Source organism: Elgaria multicarinata, chromosome 11, assembly GCF_023053635.1.
Source record: "Elgaria multicarinata webbii isolate HBS135686 ecotype San Diego chromosome 11, rElgMul1.1.pri, whole genome shotgun sequence".
NCBI lineage: Eukaryota > Metazoa > Chordata > Lepidosauria > Squamata > Anguidae > Elgaria > Elgaria multicarinata.
In genome coordinates, this window is record NC_086181.1 from 29986911 (window position 1) to 30005489 (window position 18579).

The 18579-nt window shown below is 49.6% G+C and overlaps 1 protein-coding gene across 1 annotated transcript in view; it reads left to right on the forward strand.

Moving 5' to 3' along the window:
- Positions 1 to 18579, forward strand: part of BRSK1 (BR serine/threonine kinase 1) — a 56339-nt gene that overhangs the window by 35419 nt on the left and 2341 nt on the right. The window contains exons 8-18 of the mRNA XM_063137838.1: positions 1158 to 1304; positions 3573 to 3604; positions 5361 to 5525; positions 6140 to 6237; positions 7719 to 7869; positions 8621 to 8681; positions 11759 to 11966; positions 13947 to 13995; positions 14342 to 14465; positions 15548 to 15728; positions 18168 to 18257. Coding sequence (XP_062993908.1) covers positions 1158 to 1304; positions 3573 to 3604; positions 5361 to 5525; positions 6140 to 6237; positions 7719 to 7869; positions 8621 to 8681; positions 11759 to 11966; positions 13947 to 13995; positions 14342 to 14465; positions 15548 to 15728; positions 18168 to 18257 — 1306 coding nt within the window. The remainder of the gene's footprint in view (positions 1 to 1157; positions 1305 to 3572; positions 3605 to 5360; positions 5526 to 6139; positions 6238 to 7718; positions 7870 to 8620; positions 8682 to 11758; positions 11967 to 13946; positions 13996 to 14341; positions 14466 to 15547; positions 15729 to 18167; positions 18258 to 18579) is intronic.

Genomic DNA, 18579 nt, shown 5'->3' on the forward strand with positions numbered 1-18579 from the left:
GAAATCCAAATGCTGCACCCCAAATTAGCCTCTTTTGGTTTACCTTCCGCCGACTGGCGAAGACGTTTAGGATTTTATTTATTTATTATTACATTACAGGATCTCTGACAGGATGTTGCCTTGCTGGGCAGATGATATCATCATCTCTCGCACATAGCTGTTTTTCTATACAGACATGAGGGGTTTTGTCAAGTCGTGCTGTTTTTTACTGATTCAGGAATTTCCTGACTATTGAACATGTTTTAAGTATGACTGCTTTCTGAATGTTGGCGTGCATGTATTTTGGTAGGCCCAGTTTCTGAAGGTTTTCTTTATAGTTTTTTGATGAGATGCCAGTGACTGATGTGACTAACGGGGTAATTGGGACCTTTTCCTGTTGCCATAGTTCTTTAACTTCGATAGCCAGTGGTGTATATTTTTCTATTATTATTATTATTATTATTATTATTATTATTATTATTATTATTTTCATTTCTATACCACTCACTAGCCGAAGCTCTCCTAGCAGTTTACAACAGTTCATAAGATAATAAATACAGCATATGATACAGCATAAAAATATAAATATACAACATTTAAAACAATTTAGACAGCTAAAAATAGTTCCGATAGAATCCTAGACCTGTTTAGATGTCTGGCTTTGAATCTGTTGAGCTTGCCTCCATCCCACTTTAATTGTGTGGTTTTATTGTGATACTGTGATGTTATGTGTTGTAACATGTCCAGTGTGATGCGTAAGAATTAGAAGGGCAGGGTAGAAATATATAGAAATAAATAAATATCCCTCCCCCCACACACACTTATTTTTACTGACTGTAAATATCTGTTTATGGAGGTGCTCCTGTCAGTGAGAGTTGTTACTGCTGTTGCTGTCATTATGAACACCACCACTGTGCGTGTCCCTTTACAAAGCAGCAAGAGTGGTCACTGCCCTGAGGAGCTTACAATTATAAATTTAACACTGAGGATGCAACAGAGGGAGGGGAGGCAGATAGAGGAGGCGAGAGTTAACAGCGGGGGCAAGGGGGCCCATGTTCAGTCCAGTTCATGGACTTGAATTCAAAGACAGCATTTTGGCATTTGGAATTTCAGTTTTGGATACTGAAATTGTGCCAACCTTGATTTTGACTTGGCTTCTCTCGCCCTGTGTCCTGCAGGGGGCGCTACCCTTTGACGACGACAACCTACGGCAGCTGTTGGAAAAAGTGAAACGGGGGATTTTCCACATGCCCCACTTCATCCCGCCTGACTGCCAGAACCTCTTGCGGGGCATGATTGAGGTGGAGCCTGAGAAGCGTCTTAGCGTGAGTCATCCTGCCATTGCAAACACTGGAGAAAGCGAGGCCGAAGCGTGGTTTAGCAGGAGGGGAGCTCTTGGCTCCTCCAACCCCCCTGCAGGCAGTGTGGTAGAGCCTTGGGCCTAGTTCTAACTGAGGAGGCAGGCCTGGGTGGTCCCACTTCAAACTGCAGGTAGGAGCTGTCACCTGATGATGGAACGCTCGTCCATATAATTTCCCTCCCTGCACACAGAAAATTAGCACATCAGGTTTAGACTAGAACTCTTTTCACTGTTGTGCTAGTTTTCTATCTGTGGGGATTTTTTTTTCTTTTAAAGTAGGAGCATTCCGTCACATGGGCCCTCACTGGCAGCTTGAGATGATGCAGATTTGTAACCTAAGTGTGAATTCCCGGCTAGGAACTATCTATCTATTTATTTATTTATTTATTGCATTTCTATACCGCCCAATAGCCAAAGCTACACCTGTAGCTAGCAAGCCAGTTTGGGAAGGGAATGTCGCGGGATGGATCCATAGATCCCAAATGCACAGCTTCCTGTCCATCCCCCCTGTGTCGTCTGTTTAATCCTGACCTGTTCAGTTTCCACACCAGTGTGGGTGGCATAGCCAGTGGAGGCTGTTCGCTGCAATTTCGATGGGGCTGTGAATCCATTCTGGGTTTCACTTAGAACTCTAAGGGAGCTATCCAAGGTGCTTGAGCCTCTCCCCAAAATAGGTTCAGCACTTTGGATAATGAGATGGCTGGGGTGGGGGTGAGCGGAAGCAAGAGGAACGGAGGCAGAGCAGGCTGGCTGACAGGCTGGGGGTGAGTGGAGGCTGGGGGACCCCATGGGGAGGCAAGCTGGCTGGCAGGTGGGCAGGGGTGGGGAGCCATCGTGAATGCTTGTGCGCTTGAACGGATGTGCGTGTGTGTGAGAGAGAGAAAGAATAAGTGAATGAATGGAAGAGAGACTGAAGCCCGCTTCCCAATGAGGCTCAATGGTGCTACCACTTTGCAGGGGGATTCCCAGCGTCGGCATCTTCCACTCCTGTGTTTCCCCACCACTTTTCCCATCTTTTTTCTTACTGCCAAAAATGTGTTCAGGAAGGAAAGATCGAAGAGTTGCCCGAGACCATCCGATTGGTAACATTAGGAGCCCTCCGTGTGGAAGCATCATCTAAGGGGATTGGATGAAGAGAGAGGAGCTGCTTTTGTGCTTTGAGAGTTTGTATGAATGAATGCATGTGTGTGCGAGGGAGAGGATGAATGAAAGGAAGAATGAAGGGAATGAATGGAAGAGAGAATGAAGTAGTGATGGATGAATGAAGGGAGCCGAGAGTGGGGGAAATGGAAGGAGGAGAGAATGAAGTGGTGATGGATGAATGAAGGGGACAGAGAGCGAGAGGAGGGGAGAAAGTGTCCCTGCGCCCTTTTGGCCAAGGCCTGTATATGCCCCGCAACCACTTTCCCCTGAGAGAACGTAGCTGTCAGCTCCCTCTCTCAAAATACTAGAACCCGGGGCCATTCCATGAAGCTGTTTGGTGGGAGATTCAGGACAAATAAAAGGAAGGACTTCTTCACACAATGCATAGTTAAATTATGGAACTCACTACCACAAGGTATAGTGATGGCCACCAATTTGGATGGCTTTAAAAGGGGGTTGGATAAATTCCTGGAGGCAAAGGCTATCAATGGCTACTAGCCCTGATGGCTGTGTGCTGTCTCTAGTATTCGAGGCAGTAAGCTTGTGTGCACCAGTTGCTGGGGAACATGGGTGAGAGGGTGCTTTGCACCATGTCCTGCTTGTGAGTCCCTGGTCGACAGCTGGTTGGCCGCTGTGTGAACAGAGTGCTGGACTAGATGGACCCTTGGTCTGATCCAGCAGGGGACTTCTTATGTTCTTAAGGTTGCCCACCCCTGCTCTGCTATATGGATGGATGTCTGCTTACTGCTTTAGGCAACCATGACCGTCACACAACACTCCTTTATCCTTTCTATCGGCTGCCCCTGTGAAGTGACAGGCTGATTTTTTAGGGAATTTAGCGAGGGTTTCCCTACGTTGTATTTTCCTTTTCCTTTCCCCCTTTCCTCCCAGGTTGAAAGCAAATCTATTTTAGTTGATGTTGACTGTACGTTTATTGTAATATATTGAGTGTGTGAAGAGCAATGCACTTTATTAATAAAGCAACTTTTTATTATTGATGATTGCAATGACGATAGCGGTGGGGGCATGTGGCTGTTTTATGGACAGTTTATGGAGAAATGGTGCCTGATGGTGTTTTATTTTTATTTAGCTGGAACAGATTCAGAAACACCCGTGGTTCTTGTGAGTATCTGCAGGTCCTCCTGTTTGACTCCCACTCAATCCAGACTCCCTTTCCCTATCTTGTCTTGACCAAGAGTCCAATATTTTCTGCCTCCACAGCAGGGAAGTGGGGGAAGCACATGGAGAAACTGAACCCAGGAGATGTGCAGAGTACAAAAGTTCCAGAGTCACCCTGTCATGGCTCAGCCTATGTCCTGGACCCCCTGAGCAACTCCTTAAGGATCCTTTGCCTCCTTCAGAGCCCCATCTTCCTCCCTTTACAGCTTAAATTCCACATTATTGGGAATTCCCAATAACGTGAAATTTAGGCTGTAGATGTGAGATGAGTGACACTCCAGACACTTTAACAGTTTAATAGAATATTAAAACAAACAAATTATAAGAAAAGATATTTAGTCAATAGTGCTGAGTGATACAAAGGAATTAAAAGAAAATAAAAGTTGCAAAAACACAAGTCCTTTACCCTAGCTGCATTTAGGCTTTTTCAGCTGCTTCTTCCTGATGGTCTTGTCCTTTCCTGCTCTCTTTCCTTCTGGCTGGCTTTCTTCTTTCTTTCTATACCCTCTTTCCCCAAAACAGAAAGTACTGTTTCAACATTGAAGAAATGAAACTTAACTGGAGAAATGAAATTTAACCAGGAAAATGATTGTTAACCAGAGAAATGAAATTACTCCTCTCAGGGATATCCCCTCACAACGACAACAATAACCCAGGCGTCTAGGCCTGACCTTTTTACTTTGCCTCTGTAGGCCTCAAGGCTTCACACACCCACACCACTGTGAGATACTCTAGAAGAATCTTGTTGGCTTCTGAGCTTCTGGCTCAAGAACTTCTTCTCCAAATTTAGCTCTGTACCCATGAAGGCAAGGCTCTTTAAAGTAATAATAATGCAAGTGGGTAAATTTATTTGTTTGGTGTAGTGGTGAGAGTCGGGAGATCTGGGTTCTAGTCTCCACTCAGCCATGGAAGCTCACTGGGTGACTTTGGACCAGTCATAGACTCTCAGCCCAACCTACCTCACAGGGTTGTTGTTGTGAGGATAAAAATGGAGGAGGACACCACCTTGGGCTTCTTAAGGAGGAAAAAAGACAGGATATAAATGTAATAAATAAATAAAAATATCAAAATATTGATATAAAATAAAATCCCCATATAAGACATGCATAGGTATGTCGTCTGTAGGGTTTTTTTGGCCTGCAAGTCATGACAAAAGCCATGATTTGATGAACAAGGAACAGGGTATCAAGATTTACTTCAGAGTACGGCCCTTGACCTAATTTCAAAAACCCTCTATGTGCGATCAGTACAGAGCTTTGGCAAGATTGATCTGTCCCTTTCCTGGCAACCCACTAGTAGGAAGGAAGAGGGAGAAAAGAGGGTAGCAGGAAGAGAGAGAGAGAAAATAGGAGTGAGGCCACCCACATTTGGCTCTGGCCCTGCTCACTGCTGGCTGTGGTCTTGCACATTGCAGATTCCCCACGAAGGCTTGAATCTCTCAACAGAAAACTGCTTGTCCACCCCATTAGTTATTTTGTTGCTCTTTTCGTTTGCTGCTTTGGATATTGTTTTTACTGAAAAGTGTCGTAAATATTTTAATTCTGTCAACAAATTACCCACCTCCTGCACTATTGCTTGTTTATTGCATTATAGGCTATATTCTATACTTCTTGTATAGCCCTCACACATCCTGCTGCCCCAATAACTGTGATGTGGTCGCTATTTGTCTTTTACCTGGTTTATGATCCTTTTCTCCCAGGGGAGGTAAGAACGAGCCAGAGCCAGAGCAACCAATTCCGCGGAAGGTGGCAATCCGACGGATCCAGTCTGTCAGCGAATTGGATCCTGATGTGCTGGAGAGCATGCACTCGCTGGGCTGTTTCCGTGACAAGAACAAGTTGAAGCAGGAGCTGCAGAACGACGGGTGAGAGACCAGGACGTGCACGGCCGGAAGGGGCGATGAGAGCCTGTCTTACGTTTTGCACATTGCACTGGGGGGGGGGGATGCAGCATGTTAGTGCAACGGGGCATTGCTAGGTACTTAAAAGAACCACGACATAGACCCATGAGACAAATCGGGGTTTGTAGCATGGATGCACTCTTAAGAGGAAGCATCTGATGGAGAAAGCAGGGCTTGGCAAAAAATGGATGAAAGGAAGAAAAATGGAAGCATCAGGAAGGGAAAATGGAAATCATGAGCAGGCTCCTGTGGGAGGTTCAGGGGTCATTTTCTTCTCCCGCCCCTGTGGGCGCTGAAAAACAAAAACCTGAAAAGGGTCAAATTTAGACTGCAAACAAGCTAAAGTTGACCTTTTTGATGCTCCGTAATATTGCAAACACCATTTTTAGGCTTATTTATTTTTCCTGGATTCTGTGGCAGTGGGCGGTGAGGGGCAGCCGTGTCCCAGCTGTGCTGTAAACAGTTGGGTTGGAGGAAAATAAAGAGCCACGGCCTCCATCCCATATCCCCACAGGGCAGTGTGAACACAGCCTGCAGGCTGACCCCATTTCTCCCATTTCTTGCCTTCCCCATTGCAGGGAGAACCAGGAGAAAATGATTTACTACCTTCTACTCGACCGCAAGGAGAGATATCCCAGCTGCGAGGATGAGGACTTACCTCCACGCAATGATGTTGGTGAGACATCGTCAGGGACCCCTTTCCGAAAACACTTCATGAGGAGGAAGAGGAGGAAGAGTTTCTCCCAGAAGGAGACCAGGGATATCATAGAATCATAGAATCATAGAATAGCAGAGTTGGAAGGGGCCTACAAGGCCATCGAGTCCAACCCCCTGCTCAATGCAGGAATCCACCCTAAAGCATCCCTAACAGATGCTTGTCCAGCTGCCTCTTGAAGGCCTCTAGTGTGGGAGAGCCCACAACCTCCCTAGGTCACTGATTCCACCGTCGCACTGCTCTAACAGTCAGGAAGTTTTCCTGATGTCCAGCTGGAATCTGGCTTCCTTTAACTTGAGCCCGTTATTCCGTGTCCTGCACTCTGGGAGGATCGAGAAGAGATCCTGGCCCTCCTCTGTGTGACAACCTTTTAAGTATTTGAGTGTCTCCCCTCAATCTTCTCTTCTCCAGTCTAAACATGCCCAGTTCTTTCAGTCTCTCCTCATAGGGCTTTGTTTCCAGACCCCTGATCATCCTGGTTGCCCTCCTCTGAACACACTCCAGCTTGTCTGCATCCTTCTTGAATTGTGGAGCCCAGAACTTGACGCAATACTCTAGATGAGGCCTAACCAGGGCCGAATAGAGAGGAACCAGTACCTCACGTGATTTGGAAGCTATACTTCTATTAATGCAGCCCAAAATGATTCCGAAGGATCCAAAAGATGTTTTCAGAAGGCCCTGGATCCCATCATTAACGAAGCCCCCATCCTCTGATCCCCCAGACAGGGCTGCTTGGCTGGTTTGCTAAACCCCAGGTCACATTTGGGGATTTTGTAGGGGTAAACAGGAAGATCAAAGCAATAATATACTAATATAGTTCCCGATACATCCCCTTTTAGCCCAGAGGTGGGCTGAAAGTAGTTCTCCAGATGTCTGGGATAACAACTCCCAGAATTCCCAGCTGTTGGCCATACTGGCAAGGGCTTCTGGGAGTTGGAAGTCCAAAACATCTGGAGATCTACTTCCTGCACACCCGTGTGGCGTAGCCCACTCTCAGTGAAAGATCCCCTCCTTGAACGCGTTCTTCAGGGGTGGGGAACTTGTGGCCCTCCCGTTGGTGCTGGGCTACAACTCCCCACGTCCCTGACCATTGGCCATTCTGGCTGGGGCTGATGGGCATTGTAGTCCATCAACACCTGGAGGACCACGGTTCTTGGACCCTGCACCAAGTGGTGGCTGTGCTGGGAGCAGCCTATGTATGCAATGCCTTGCTGCCCTCTGCTGATGGACCTGGGAATTGCACTTCTGTGTGTCTCATCCCCACACTCTCCAAATTCTGTCCTCTGGCCCTCTCAAAGCAATGTGTGGCAGCGGTCATCAGGGTATTTGAATGCTTTCCTTTTTTCTTCCTTTGAATACTGAATGATCCCTGAATGAAGACAGCCCCTGCACTTCACCAAGAAGGCAGCCACAGCCGGGCTCTTCTCTCTCATTTTTTCCAGACCCCCCTCGGAAGCGGGTCGACTCGCCCATGCTGAACCGGCATGGAAAGCGCCGGCCTGAGCGGAAGTCCATGGAAGTCCTGAGTGTCACGGACGGCGGTTCCCCAGTCCCGGCCCGACGGGCCATAGAGATGGCACAACATAGCCAGAGGTGAGTTCCTCTCTGGCTGTGTTCAGAAGACACCTTAAACCATGGCGTTAAGCATGGTGGTTAAGCCAGAAAGCTGGGCTGTGTTCAGAAGGCATCTTAAACCACAGCTTTTGGCATGGTGAATAAAGCAAAAAGCCTTATTCACCATCGTTAAAGCTGCGGTTTAAGGTGTCTTCTGAACATGGCCTGGCTTTTTGGCTTAACCACCATGGTTAACGCCATGGTTTAAGGTGTCTTCTGAACAGGCCTTCTGTCTGCATCGGTTTAGCAGGAGAGGGACACTTCTGCAACCAGACATTAGAGGGCGATGTCGCCTTTTCAGTATGCTTCCCTGCTACTGGAATTGGGAACTGCAAATATTTTCATTTTCTGCTACCCTCCAGTAGCTGTGCCAGGAATTAACATGTATGCTTATCGTGCTAAAAATACACATTCACAAAACATTGTTGTTCCCTGCCAATGGTATCAGAAGCTGCAGGTGTATTCAGTTCTATAGCCTACCTCTGACTGGCTGTGCTGAGAATGGATGTTTTTAATGCTTTGTTATTGCCTATTTTAGAGAGAAAGTTAACACACGTTTTATGGTCTTCCGGGCTTTTATCTTTGCTGCCTCTGCTGGTTGTGCTGGGAACTGCATAGGCGTGCAGTGTGTTGCTGCCCCCTGTTGATGGTCCAGAGAATTGCTTTCCTGTGTATCTCAGTTTCCCAGACAGCACGAATCCTCCAATATCACTTCCTTCTATACAAACAGGTCTCGATCGGTGAGTGGTGCGTCCACTGGCTTATCGTCTAGTCCCCTCAGTAGCCCCAGGGTGAGTATATGCGATATAACAAAGATTGTGGGGTGGCGGTGGAGAAAGTAAAATGAACAATTGGGGCAGAGGCTAGGGGGCAGCTGGGGGGCTGATGGGGGGGAGTAGAGTAGGTGTGGGGCACTAGGAGGGAATGGGGTGGGTTTTGAAGGGGGTGGAGGTTGGGAAACAGATCCACAGACCCAGCAGCCTCATCCACATCCCATCTTGCACTCCATTCAAGCTGGGGGCGGTGGTGGAGGTGCTGTGGAGATTATGGGGCCTTTCCTGACCAGGGTGGGTAGGGGTGGGGGAGCCACGCCTTTCACAGTTGCATGAACGACAGGCAGAAGACTGGCCAGATGCAGCTCACCCCCCACCTCCACCCCCATTCTTGCCTTTCCATGCCAGGGGAAAGTCAGACCTGTTGAATTGCCACCTGGCGCAGAGCTTTCCGAGGGACCTAGCCACTTTCAGGGGGGAAATGTTGATGACCCGAAAAGACCTCTGAATAGCAGGCGGTAGGGTCAAGATTTGTGCGGACAGGAGTTTGAGAGTGTGGACAGGACTAGGGTGACCATATGGAAAGGAGGACAGGGCTCCTGCATCTTTAACAGTTGCATTGAAGGGGGAATTTCAGCAGGTGTCCTTTGTATGCATGCAGTACCTGGTGAAATTCCCTTTTCATCACAACAGTTAAAACTGCAGGAGCCCTGCCCTCTTCTGTAGAGTGACCAGATACAAAAGAGGGCAGGGCTCCTGCAGCTTCAACTGTTGTGATGAAGAGGGGATTTCACCAGGCGCTGCATGCATATAAATGACACCTGCTGAAATTCCCCCTTCAATATAACTGTTAAAGATACAGGAGCCCTGTCCTCCTTTCCATATGGTCACCTATCAGGACCACAGTTAGACCTGGCTACGTTATCCTACGTTAGCAGTGGTGTGGTGGTAAATCTGAAAGTGTAGATTTTGGTAAAGCTTATGAGTCTTAATTGCCCATTCAAGCCTAAGCCGCCCCTAAATACTTCACAGTACAACTGGGGACAATATATTGTTTCTGGGAAAATCCTTTTTATCGGGTGTTACAAGGACTGCATCTAAGCTCAGAGGAGCCGGGAATTCTGAAGGGGGCAGCAGATGATGTCAGCAGCCCTGCTGTCAAAACGTGCCGGCGCTGCGTCCTGGCAAGGCTTGGCTCTGCTACACCACTGAATGTTAGCCCTACTTAGAGTAGGCCAACTGAAATCAATGGGATGTAAGTTAGTCATGAGTAACCCAAGTCCCACTCCTTTCGGTGGGTCTCCTCTAACATCGGATACAACCCAGTCGAAGGGGAGACAAAGAGCCAAACTCAGCGTGACGCTGAGCACTCGACAGGCCCTTGTGCACTGGTTTCTGGATGATGCGTGCGTGTCGACGCCGGCAATGCAGATCAGGACGACAGTGTCGCAGAGAGGGAGTCTATCTCCTTGCCACACTCCTGATCTGGATCAGCACCCCGTGCAGCTGCCATTTCTGTGCTCTGGATCAGGACCGCGATGGGACAAAGGGTTAAATCCCCTCTCCGTTTCAATCCATGATCCTGCAGCTCCCCCACACCTGCTATTTCCTAACCCCGAACCAAGGGTCTGACGTGTGCTTAATGTTGTGTCTAGGATGGCCCAACGCAGGAGGCTGCAGGACACCAACCAGTATTATTGGGTAAAATTTGACAGTGGAACCCATTAGGCTGTTGCGGCAGTAGAGACAGTGTCTTCGTGGAGGCAGGGCTGCCCTGTGGCTAACTGTCGCACAAAAGGCAGAAACTCAGCTGGTGCAGCTTTTACCAGCAGGATACCTCTGTGCTGGCAAAGGCTTTGCCGCTTGAATGTCTGCCTGTCGTAGTTATTAAAGGCATGCAGAAGTGGGGCTAGATATGGGGAGAAGGTGAGGCCCTCTCTCTTTACGGTAGTCTGTCTGGTTCTTCAGGGTTGTTTCTCTATAGCAGGGATATGCAGAGGTGCCCCTTTCTCGGCAGCCGTGCCCATTCCCCCTTTTTAAAAAAATCAACATGTTTTTACCTATAGTTGGGATCTCTGGTAAGTTGAAGGCAGGGGGGTTAAAGAGACCAGCGAGGGTAAGAGAGAGAAGTCTTGGGGCTTAGGGCCCCCTCCCCGCCACCTCTGACTTGTATCATTCTGCCTCCGGGAAAGGTGTCTTGTCCTTTGTGATTAGCCATGCCTCCCATGGTGGCCATTTTGTAGCGGCCATTTTGTGAGCGACAGTTTCTCAAAGGACCGAAGGTCCCCACCCTCCCAAAAAGAAATGCTGTATAGGCTGAAGAGCAGATTCCCTGTTGGGAAATGTTTCGTAGCCTCCGCAGGCCTGGTGCCCTCCAGATGTGTTGGACTACAGCTCCCATCATTCCCAGCCATGGTGGCTGGGGGTGATGGGAGTTGTGCTCCAAAAGGTCTGGAGGCTAGCTCAGAGTTTGGAGTTGAGAGTGGTCGTTCTGTAGGAGAGGATGGCTGATCAGGAAGGGCGGTGCAGGGCTGGGCTTGCGGCCTGTTCTGGATCCGGACCCGGCCTTGCGGTAAAGTTGGATCCAAGCTGTGGGGGTCAGTGGATAGGTTTCCCTCTGGAAGAGCGTATGTCAGACTGGCTGCAAAGGAGAAGACTTAGGGCACCATAACCGTTCACCAAAGAGCATGGGGCAGGTTTGCCATGGGGCTGGCTAATCCTTGAGTCAGTGACACAATAGGGGAAAGCCAAGTCCTGGGCCATGGAGCGAGACTCTCTGGGAGCAGGCTGTGGGACTGTCACCTGCCATTACTCACTCCCATCTCACGGCTCTCCCCCCCTCACCTCTCTCCCCCCACCCCACTTTTCCCCACACCCAGAGCCCCATCTTCAGCTTCTCTCTCCCATCGCCTCCCACTGCCCCTGCGAAGACGCAGACGCTTCCGGCCAAGGGCAGCCCGGCAGGCGACCGGGCCCTGCAGAGCCGATGCTCCGCCCCGTTCCCCTTGCCCCCCAACTCTCCGCCCCCTCACCCGCCCTCCTCTCCCCGTTGCTTTTTCCCCTCTACTAAACCCCCACCCAAATCTGTGCTGCAGGTCACTCCCCACCCCTCCCCTCGGGGAAGTCCCCTCCCCACTCCGCTCGGCACCCCGGTGCACACGCCCAAAGAGAGCCCCAGCGGCACTCCCGGTGGGACGCCACCGAGCAGCCCTGGCGTGGCCGGCGTGGCCTGGAAAACCCGCCTCAACTCCATCAAGAACAGCTTCCTTGGCTCCCCGCGTTTTCACCGCCGGAAACTGCAAGGTGAGTGTGCAATGCTGCCCCCTGCTGGGGAGGGGCCTGTGAGGGTGGGGGTGAAGTGAGCTGCATGACAACTGTGCCTCCTGTTGGGTGAGTGCGTAAGACAGGGTAGGGGAACCTTTTCCGGCCCGTGGGCCGAATTCCATTTCAGATCATCTCTCGGGCGGGGGGGGGGGGCTGCATTCTAGGGGTGGGCGTGGCTGAAGGCAAAAGGGGTGGGGCCAACACACCAGCATGTTTTAACTTGGAGCTCTTACCGCCATTAACTCAGCCTTCCTTAAGGAGAGGCATTTCAACTTTTTAGAATGGGAGAAAGAACTGCAAAAGCTGGAAACGATCAGCGGTCAGGGCAAAGGGGTTCAGGGTTAGGAAATGGGGGAATGGCCATCTTGGGACCCCAGAGGGGGCAGATTTGGCCTACGGGCTGGAGGTTCCCCACCTCTGGTGTAAGATGTCAAATATCATAGATAAGCAAACGTCTAAAGCAGCCGTCCCCAAGCTGGTGCCCACTGGATGTCGTGGAATTCAATTCTCATCAGCCTCAGCCAGCATGGCCAATGGTCAGGAATGCTGGGAGTTGTAATCCAGAACATCTGGAGAGCGGCAGCTTGGGGAAGTCTGCTCTAAAACTCTCTTGTCAGGTGGGTGGGTGCAAAAGCTGTGAACCAGGGGACGAAGTATTCAACGTGGGAAACTGCGCCCAGAGTACCATGTGATCAATTAAGAAGGATCGAGGAGGAGGAGGGAAGGGGGGGACTCAGGGCTGGTTCAAAGGGGCCGGCATGAACGAATGGAAAGGGAGTTTGAGTAGGGTGACCATATGGAAAGGAGGACAGGGCACTTGTAGCTTTAACAGTTGTATTGAAAAGCGGATTTCAGCAGCACCTGGTGAAATTCCCCCTTCATCACAACAGTTAAAGCTGCAGGAGCCCTGCCTTCTTTTGTATCCGGTCAAGAGGTCAGGGCTCCTGCAGCTGTAACTGTTGTGATGAAGACGGAATTTCACCAGGTGCTGCGTGCATACGAAGGACCCCTGCTGAAGTTCCCTTTTCAGTCCAACTGTTAAAGCTACAGGAGCCCTGTCCTCCTTTCCATAGGGTCACCCTAATTAAGGCTATGCCAGCTGAGTGTGTGAGAGCTATGTAGGGTGTGATATGGGAACCTAGGAAGCTTCCTTATACTGACTTGGTCCATCTAGCTCAGTTACTGCCTACTCAGTGAACCCGGGAGAGGCGTCGCTAGGGCTAGGCACATGAGGCTTGGGCCTTGGACCTCTTTCCCAGGGCCCTGGATCTATTCCCCAGATCCTTGTATGTCCATTGATGCTGATAGAGGATTTCTTTCTCGCCTTAATTGCCTTGCATGGGGCAGTTTTGAAGAAGTTTACCCCTCCCTACCCCACATGCTGGGGCAACCTCAAGTCCTTCCCCCTTGCATGGCAATTAAGAGGGGAAATCCCATTCTATAGGTGCCAGTGGAAGCTTTTCTTCTAAGTTTAATTGCCTGGGGATGGGGCCAGTTTTTCTCCTGGAGGGGAAAAAGCGAAAGAAGTGCATGTGGGGGAGAGAAATTGTAAATTAATTGTAATTGGTTTGGGATGATCTGGGGCGGGATGCAAAGTAACGGAAGAATTTATTTTGTGGGAGGCCATTTGGGCCCAAAAAATTAATTGCTTTGCCTTCTGTGAGATGTAGATTAGTCCAAGTAAATGTTCATATATCAATACAAATTAACATACGCAAACTGCATGCAGGGCTGTGTGTTGTGGGACTGAGCCCTGAATCTTTTACTTGCCTAGCAACAGCCCTTCCTGGGACCTTCTACATGCAAGGCACGCGCCCTTCCTCAAGGAGGGGTGTGGAAGTCCTGGCCGTCCCCTGCTTTTGTCCTCAGCATCTGGTAGCCCTTGAAGGGCCAGGGTGGGTGGGAAAGGGGTCAAGCTTGTTCCTGGTTTACGTTTTATGTTTCCCCTCTCCCCTGCAGTTCCCACACCAGAGGAAATGTCCAGTCTTACTCCAGAGTCATCCCCTGAGTGAGTATCAGAAGATGGTGATGGTCGAGAGGAGAATTTGGTTCCTTTCCCTCACCCCCTGGTTCTTTCATCATATTCCTTTTTGACAATAATTTTATTCTGCAACCAGTGTGCTGTTGCTGGTATGGGGAATCTAAATGTCTTTCTCCCGCCCCCCTAGAAAAAGTGCATATATCACAAGAGTGTGTGTTGTGGCCTGTATGATGTGGTTGCACAAGCATCGCAGGTACCTACTGGATAGTATCTGTGACATCACTGGCCACAAGCCACCCATCTCCCAATCTTCTTCTCCGTCATTCTTTGCATACAATCACAGCCTGTCTATTCTGCTTCCCTCCCCTCTCAGGCTAGCCAAGAAATCCTGGTTTGGGAATTTTATCAACCTAGACAAAGAGGAACAAATTTTTGTGGTCATCAGAGACAAACCCCTGAGCTCCATCAAGGCTGACATTGTACATGCCTTCCTCTCGGTAAGCGCTGAGCACCAGGCAAGAAGGGAGAGGAGTGTGTGTTTGGGAGGTTTGGGGGAGATGATGATGAATGACTGGCAGGATGAAGCCTACTTAGGGTGACCATATGGAAAGGAGGACAGGGCTCCTGTATCTTTAACAGTTCCATAGAAAAGGGGATTTCAGCAGGTGTCCTTTGTGTGCATTCAGCACCTGGTGACATTCCCTCTTCATCACAACAGTTAGAGCTGCAGGAGCTCTTCCCTCTTTTGTATCTGGTCAATAGGGCAAGGATCCTGCAGTTTTAACTATTGTGATGAAGAGGGAATTTCACCAGGTTCTCCATATATACAAATAACACCTGCTGAAATTCCGTTTTCTAGACAACTGTTAAAGATACAGGAGCCCTGTCCTCCTTTCCATATGGTCACCCTATGCCTACTGGTTGCTGAGGATAGCAGGGTTTGGATAGTGGTGGAACTTGCACAGGGGAGCAAAACCCGTTTTCCCCATTACCTGCCCAGCCTGAGTTTCCTCCCCACATGGGCGTCCTAACACTCCACTGCCAATTCACTCCCCCAGTGATCATAATGCAGAACCTCTTTCCTCACTGGAAGCAGCAGCGAAGAAAGAGTGATCTGTATCAGGATCACTAGGATGTATGTGTGTGTGCGTGTGTGTGCGTGTATGCATATGGGTGGTCCCCTAACACAGCATCACATGCAGCCTTCCAGCCTGAAAAGGTTGTGTACCCGTCAACACGCCACAGGGCTGGTTTAAGACATTTTGCTCCCTGAGCAGAAGAACAAGATGGCGCTCCTTCCCAGTACATGTACAAAAGCTGATGGGATTGGCAGATAATGGGACAGCATCCTCCACTGCCACTGAAGTCGGCAGGCTTAACTTAATGGGTGCAGACCAGGCTGTGTGGCGTTCAGGCCTCCCCTCTTCCTTGCTACTACCTCCCAGCATCAGCCACCTGAAGTGATAGCTTCACTCTGCCTCAGGGTAGAGGCAGCCCTGACACGCAGGACACTGGAAGGGGATCCCATCCATCTACTGGCCTGCAGGTTGACGTGTCTTGCCTTCCCTCACCTCCACAGATCCCCAGCCTGAGTCACAGTGTCGTATCCCAAACAAGCTTCCGGGCCGAATACAAGTCGTCAGGCGGCCCCTCCGTCTTCCAGAAACCTGTCAAGTTCCAAGTGGACATCAGCTACTCCGAGGGTGGGGAGGCGCACAAGGACAGCGGGATCTACTCGGTCACCTTCACCCTCATCTCAGGTGTGTGCCTTTTGGGGTCCTTCTACTTTATGGGATGCCCATGGACCCGAAAAGGTTGCCTACCCTGTCGCTGCAAGTTTCCAGCCACTGTGGTTTCAGTGCTATCTATCCCCCTCAGGGGTTTATACTGCCTGGGAAAACAAAATGTTAGTTCAATGGGTTAGAGCGCGCTGCTTATAAGAACTTTACTTTTCTAGTGGGCTCATAGCAAAACAAGACAAGTTTCTAGTCATTGTGGATGTGGTTTTGTAGCCATTCTTGCTGCATAGTTTCCAGCCATTACTGTAGTCATTAATTAGGGCCGTCCCGAGACATTTTACTGCCTGACGCAACAAACAAGATGGTGCCCCCTCTCGTTCTGTGTACAAAACCTGACTGGACTGGCAGATGAATCTTACTTCAACACTGGGCAGCTTCCTCCACTGCACCTAAAGGCAGCAGGCTAGCTTAGGGGGTGCAGGGCAGGCTCCATGGCCCACCGCTCTCTCCTCCAACACCTTGCTGGCGCCTCCAAGCATCTGCTGCCTGAAGCGACCGCTTCACTCTTCCTAACGATAGGGCCGGGTCTGCCATTAATGTGTGGGCAACGCCTGCAGAATGTCTCTAATATTGAGCCCTGTAATGGGCCTCTCCACATGCATGTCTCTCATCTTTGAATCTGTTGTTCTTGTCTTTGAGTTGATGCTGGTTTCCAGTTCTTGATTCACAGTTGCTAACAGGAGTAAACACATCATGCTGGTAAATTTTAGGTCTATATTCCACAGACTTAGTGGGAGGACTCTGGTTCCATCTTTTCCATGTTTGACAGTGGAGTTTGATATATCTGGGGTAGATCCTCACCCAGGCTCTATGAATCTTACAAACTTACATCAGCTTTGCATCGGTTTGACTGCCATAGTTTCCCCTGAAGAACCCTGGGGTGTTCATATTTTGGGGGGAGTGCTAAGAGTTCTGTTTAGAGATCCCCAGGACCCCTCACCGGTAGAGATGTGATGGCCTTCACATTGTCTACTCATGGGACTACAGCAGCCTTGTCAATGAGCTCTATCACACCAGCGTTATAGTCTGCTGTCATGGCGAATTGCATGCAAAGGACTCCGATGACGCTGACCATGTCCTGCTGTGATTGCAGTTGTCCCCCACCCTCTTAGTGACATATTTTGGTGCACAGAAAGTCCGGTTCTTCCGGTAATGCAAAAGCTCATGGAAGGAGGTGGAGAGGGAGGTTTTCCATCAGGATGAATGGAGGGGGAGTTATCCAACTTCCAACAACCAATAAACTGTAGCAGGAGGTACAAAGGAGATCAATGGGCGGAGGTGACGGCATGTGAGAGTGAACCTCAGCAACGCGCTACAGGGGAGGTGTAAAGAGGAATGGGACTTACAAGCGCACAGGTATAAGTTTGCAAGCTTTCATATGCTATGGAAATGAAGTGGGATACTTCGAGGGAAAACCGGGACAAACGTGTAGGTGTGATGAAGCTTAATAAGCCCACAGAAGCTACTAGCCTATTGGGGCCTGGCGGAGGAAGGATGGAGAGCTGCATGTCTTTGTTGAGTGAGAAGAGTGCTTCTCTTCTCCCGCAGCCTGCTTGGTTTCTAGACTCCATGTAGTGGACAGAACATGCCACCTCTCTTCCGCCAGCCAGTTCACTCACCTGCGTGGAATTCCCGGTCATTATAGGCAACCAGTCTAGCAGCTAAATACAAGGCTGGGAAGAGGGAATGGGTCTTAAATCTGAAGTGTAGATAAATCTACCATGAATGAGGGGATCCCAATTTCTTTGCAGGCAAGTTGAGATTTTACTCATATAATGAAATGTATGCCTAGGACAGCTTTTCCCAACCTATCCCCTTCCAGATGTTGTGGGGTTCAACTCCCATCAGCCCTGGCCAGCATAGTCAATGGTTAGGAATGCTGGGAGTTGTTGTCAAAAACGTCTGGAGGGCACTAGGTTGGGGAAGGCTATTCCAGGGCCAAACATCTCCAGAGGCAACGTAGCCATTAATCCAGCAGCTCGAAAATAAGTCTTCAACCTCTAGCTTGGGGATGGAGACTCTTTCCTCTGCCAATTGTCCCTGGCATAGGGTTGGATGCAATGTTAGAGTAGGCCCATTACAATGAATGGGACTTATGCTAGTCATGCCTAACTGCACATTCATTTCAATGGGCCTACTCTAAGTAGGTAGGAGTAACATTGGATAGAACCCATAGTGACAATCCCGAAGGGTGTATTGTGTGTGTGTGTGTATGAAAGGATAGATGGATGGACACACACAATTCACTGGGTTTGAGATCTGCAGTTCTCTTTTACACGCCCACACATCTTCCCATTGTTGTGGCCTCAGACACGTTCTTCCCCTGGAGCCCGTCGTCTGGGGTCTGACCCAGGAGATCCACTTCCCCTCTGATCTCTATGCCCATGTCTGCTTCCGCAGGTCCCAGCCGCCGGTTTAAGCGAGTTGTGGAAACGATTCAGGCGCAACTGCTCAGCACACACGACCAGCCTTCGGTGCAAGCCCTTGCAGGTAGGCGTTCCTGTCTCTTGCAACCTTCTCCTCAGTAGAGTTTGCTGGGGGTCGTCCCTGCCCATTTCCACAAAAGGCACTCTTACCTGGTGGGCTTTCGCCCTCCTTCAGTTTTCAATTTTATCACGGCAGTCTGTGCTATCCAAAGTGATGAACACTGTCCCCAAACTGGGTTCAGCACCTTGGTTAGCTCCTTTTACAGTCTGGCTGGTTCTGACTGAAACCCGGAATGGATTCACAGCCCCACCGAAATCGGAGCCACCAGCCTCCACTGTGTGCTTCTCCCCACGGGGTGTGTGTGTGTGTGTCAAGCTCTTGCAAT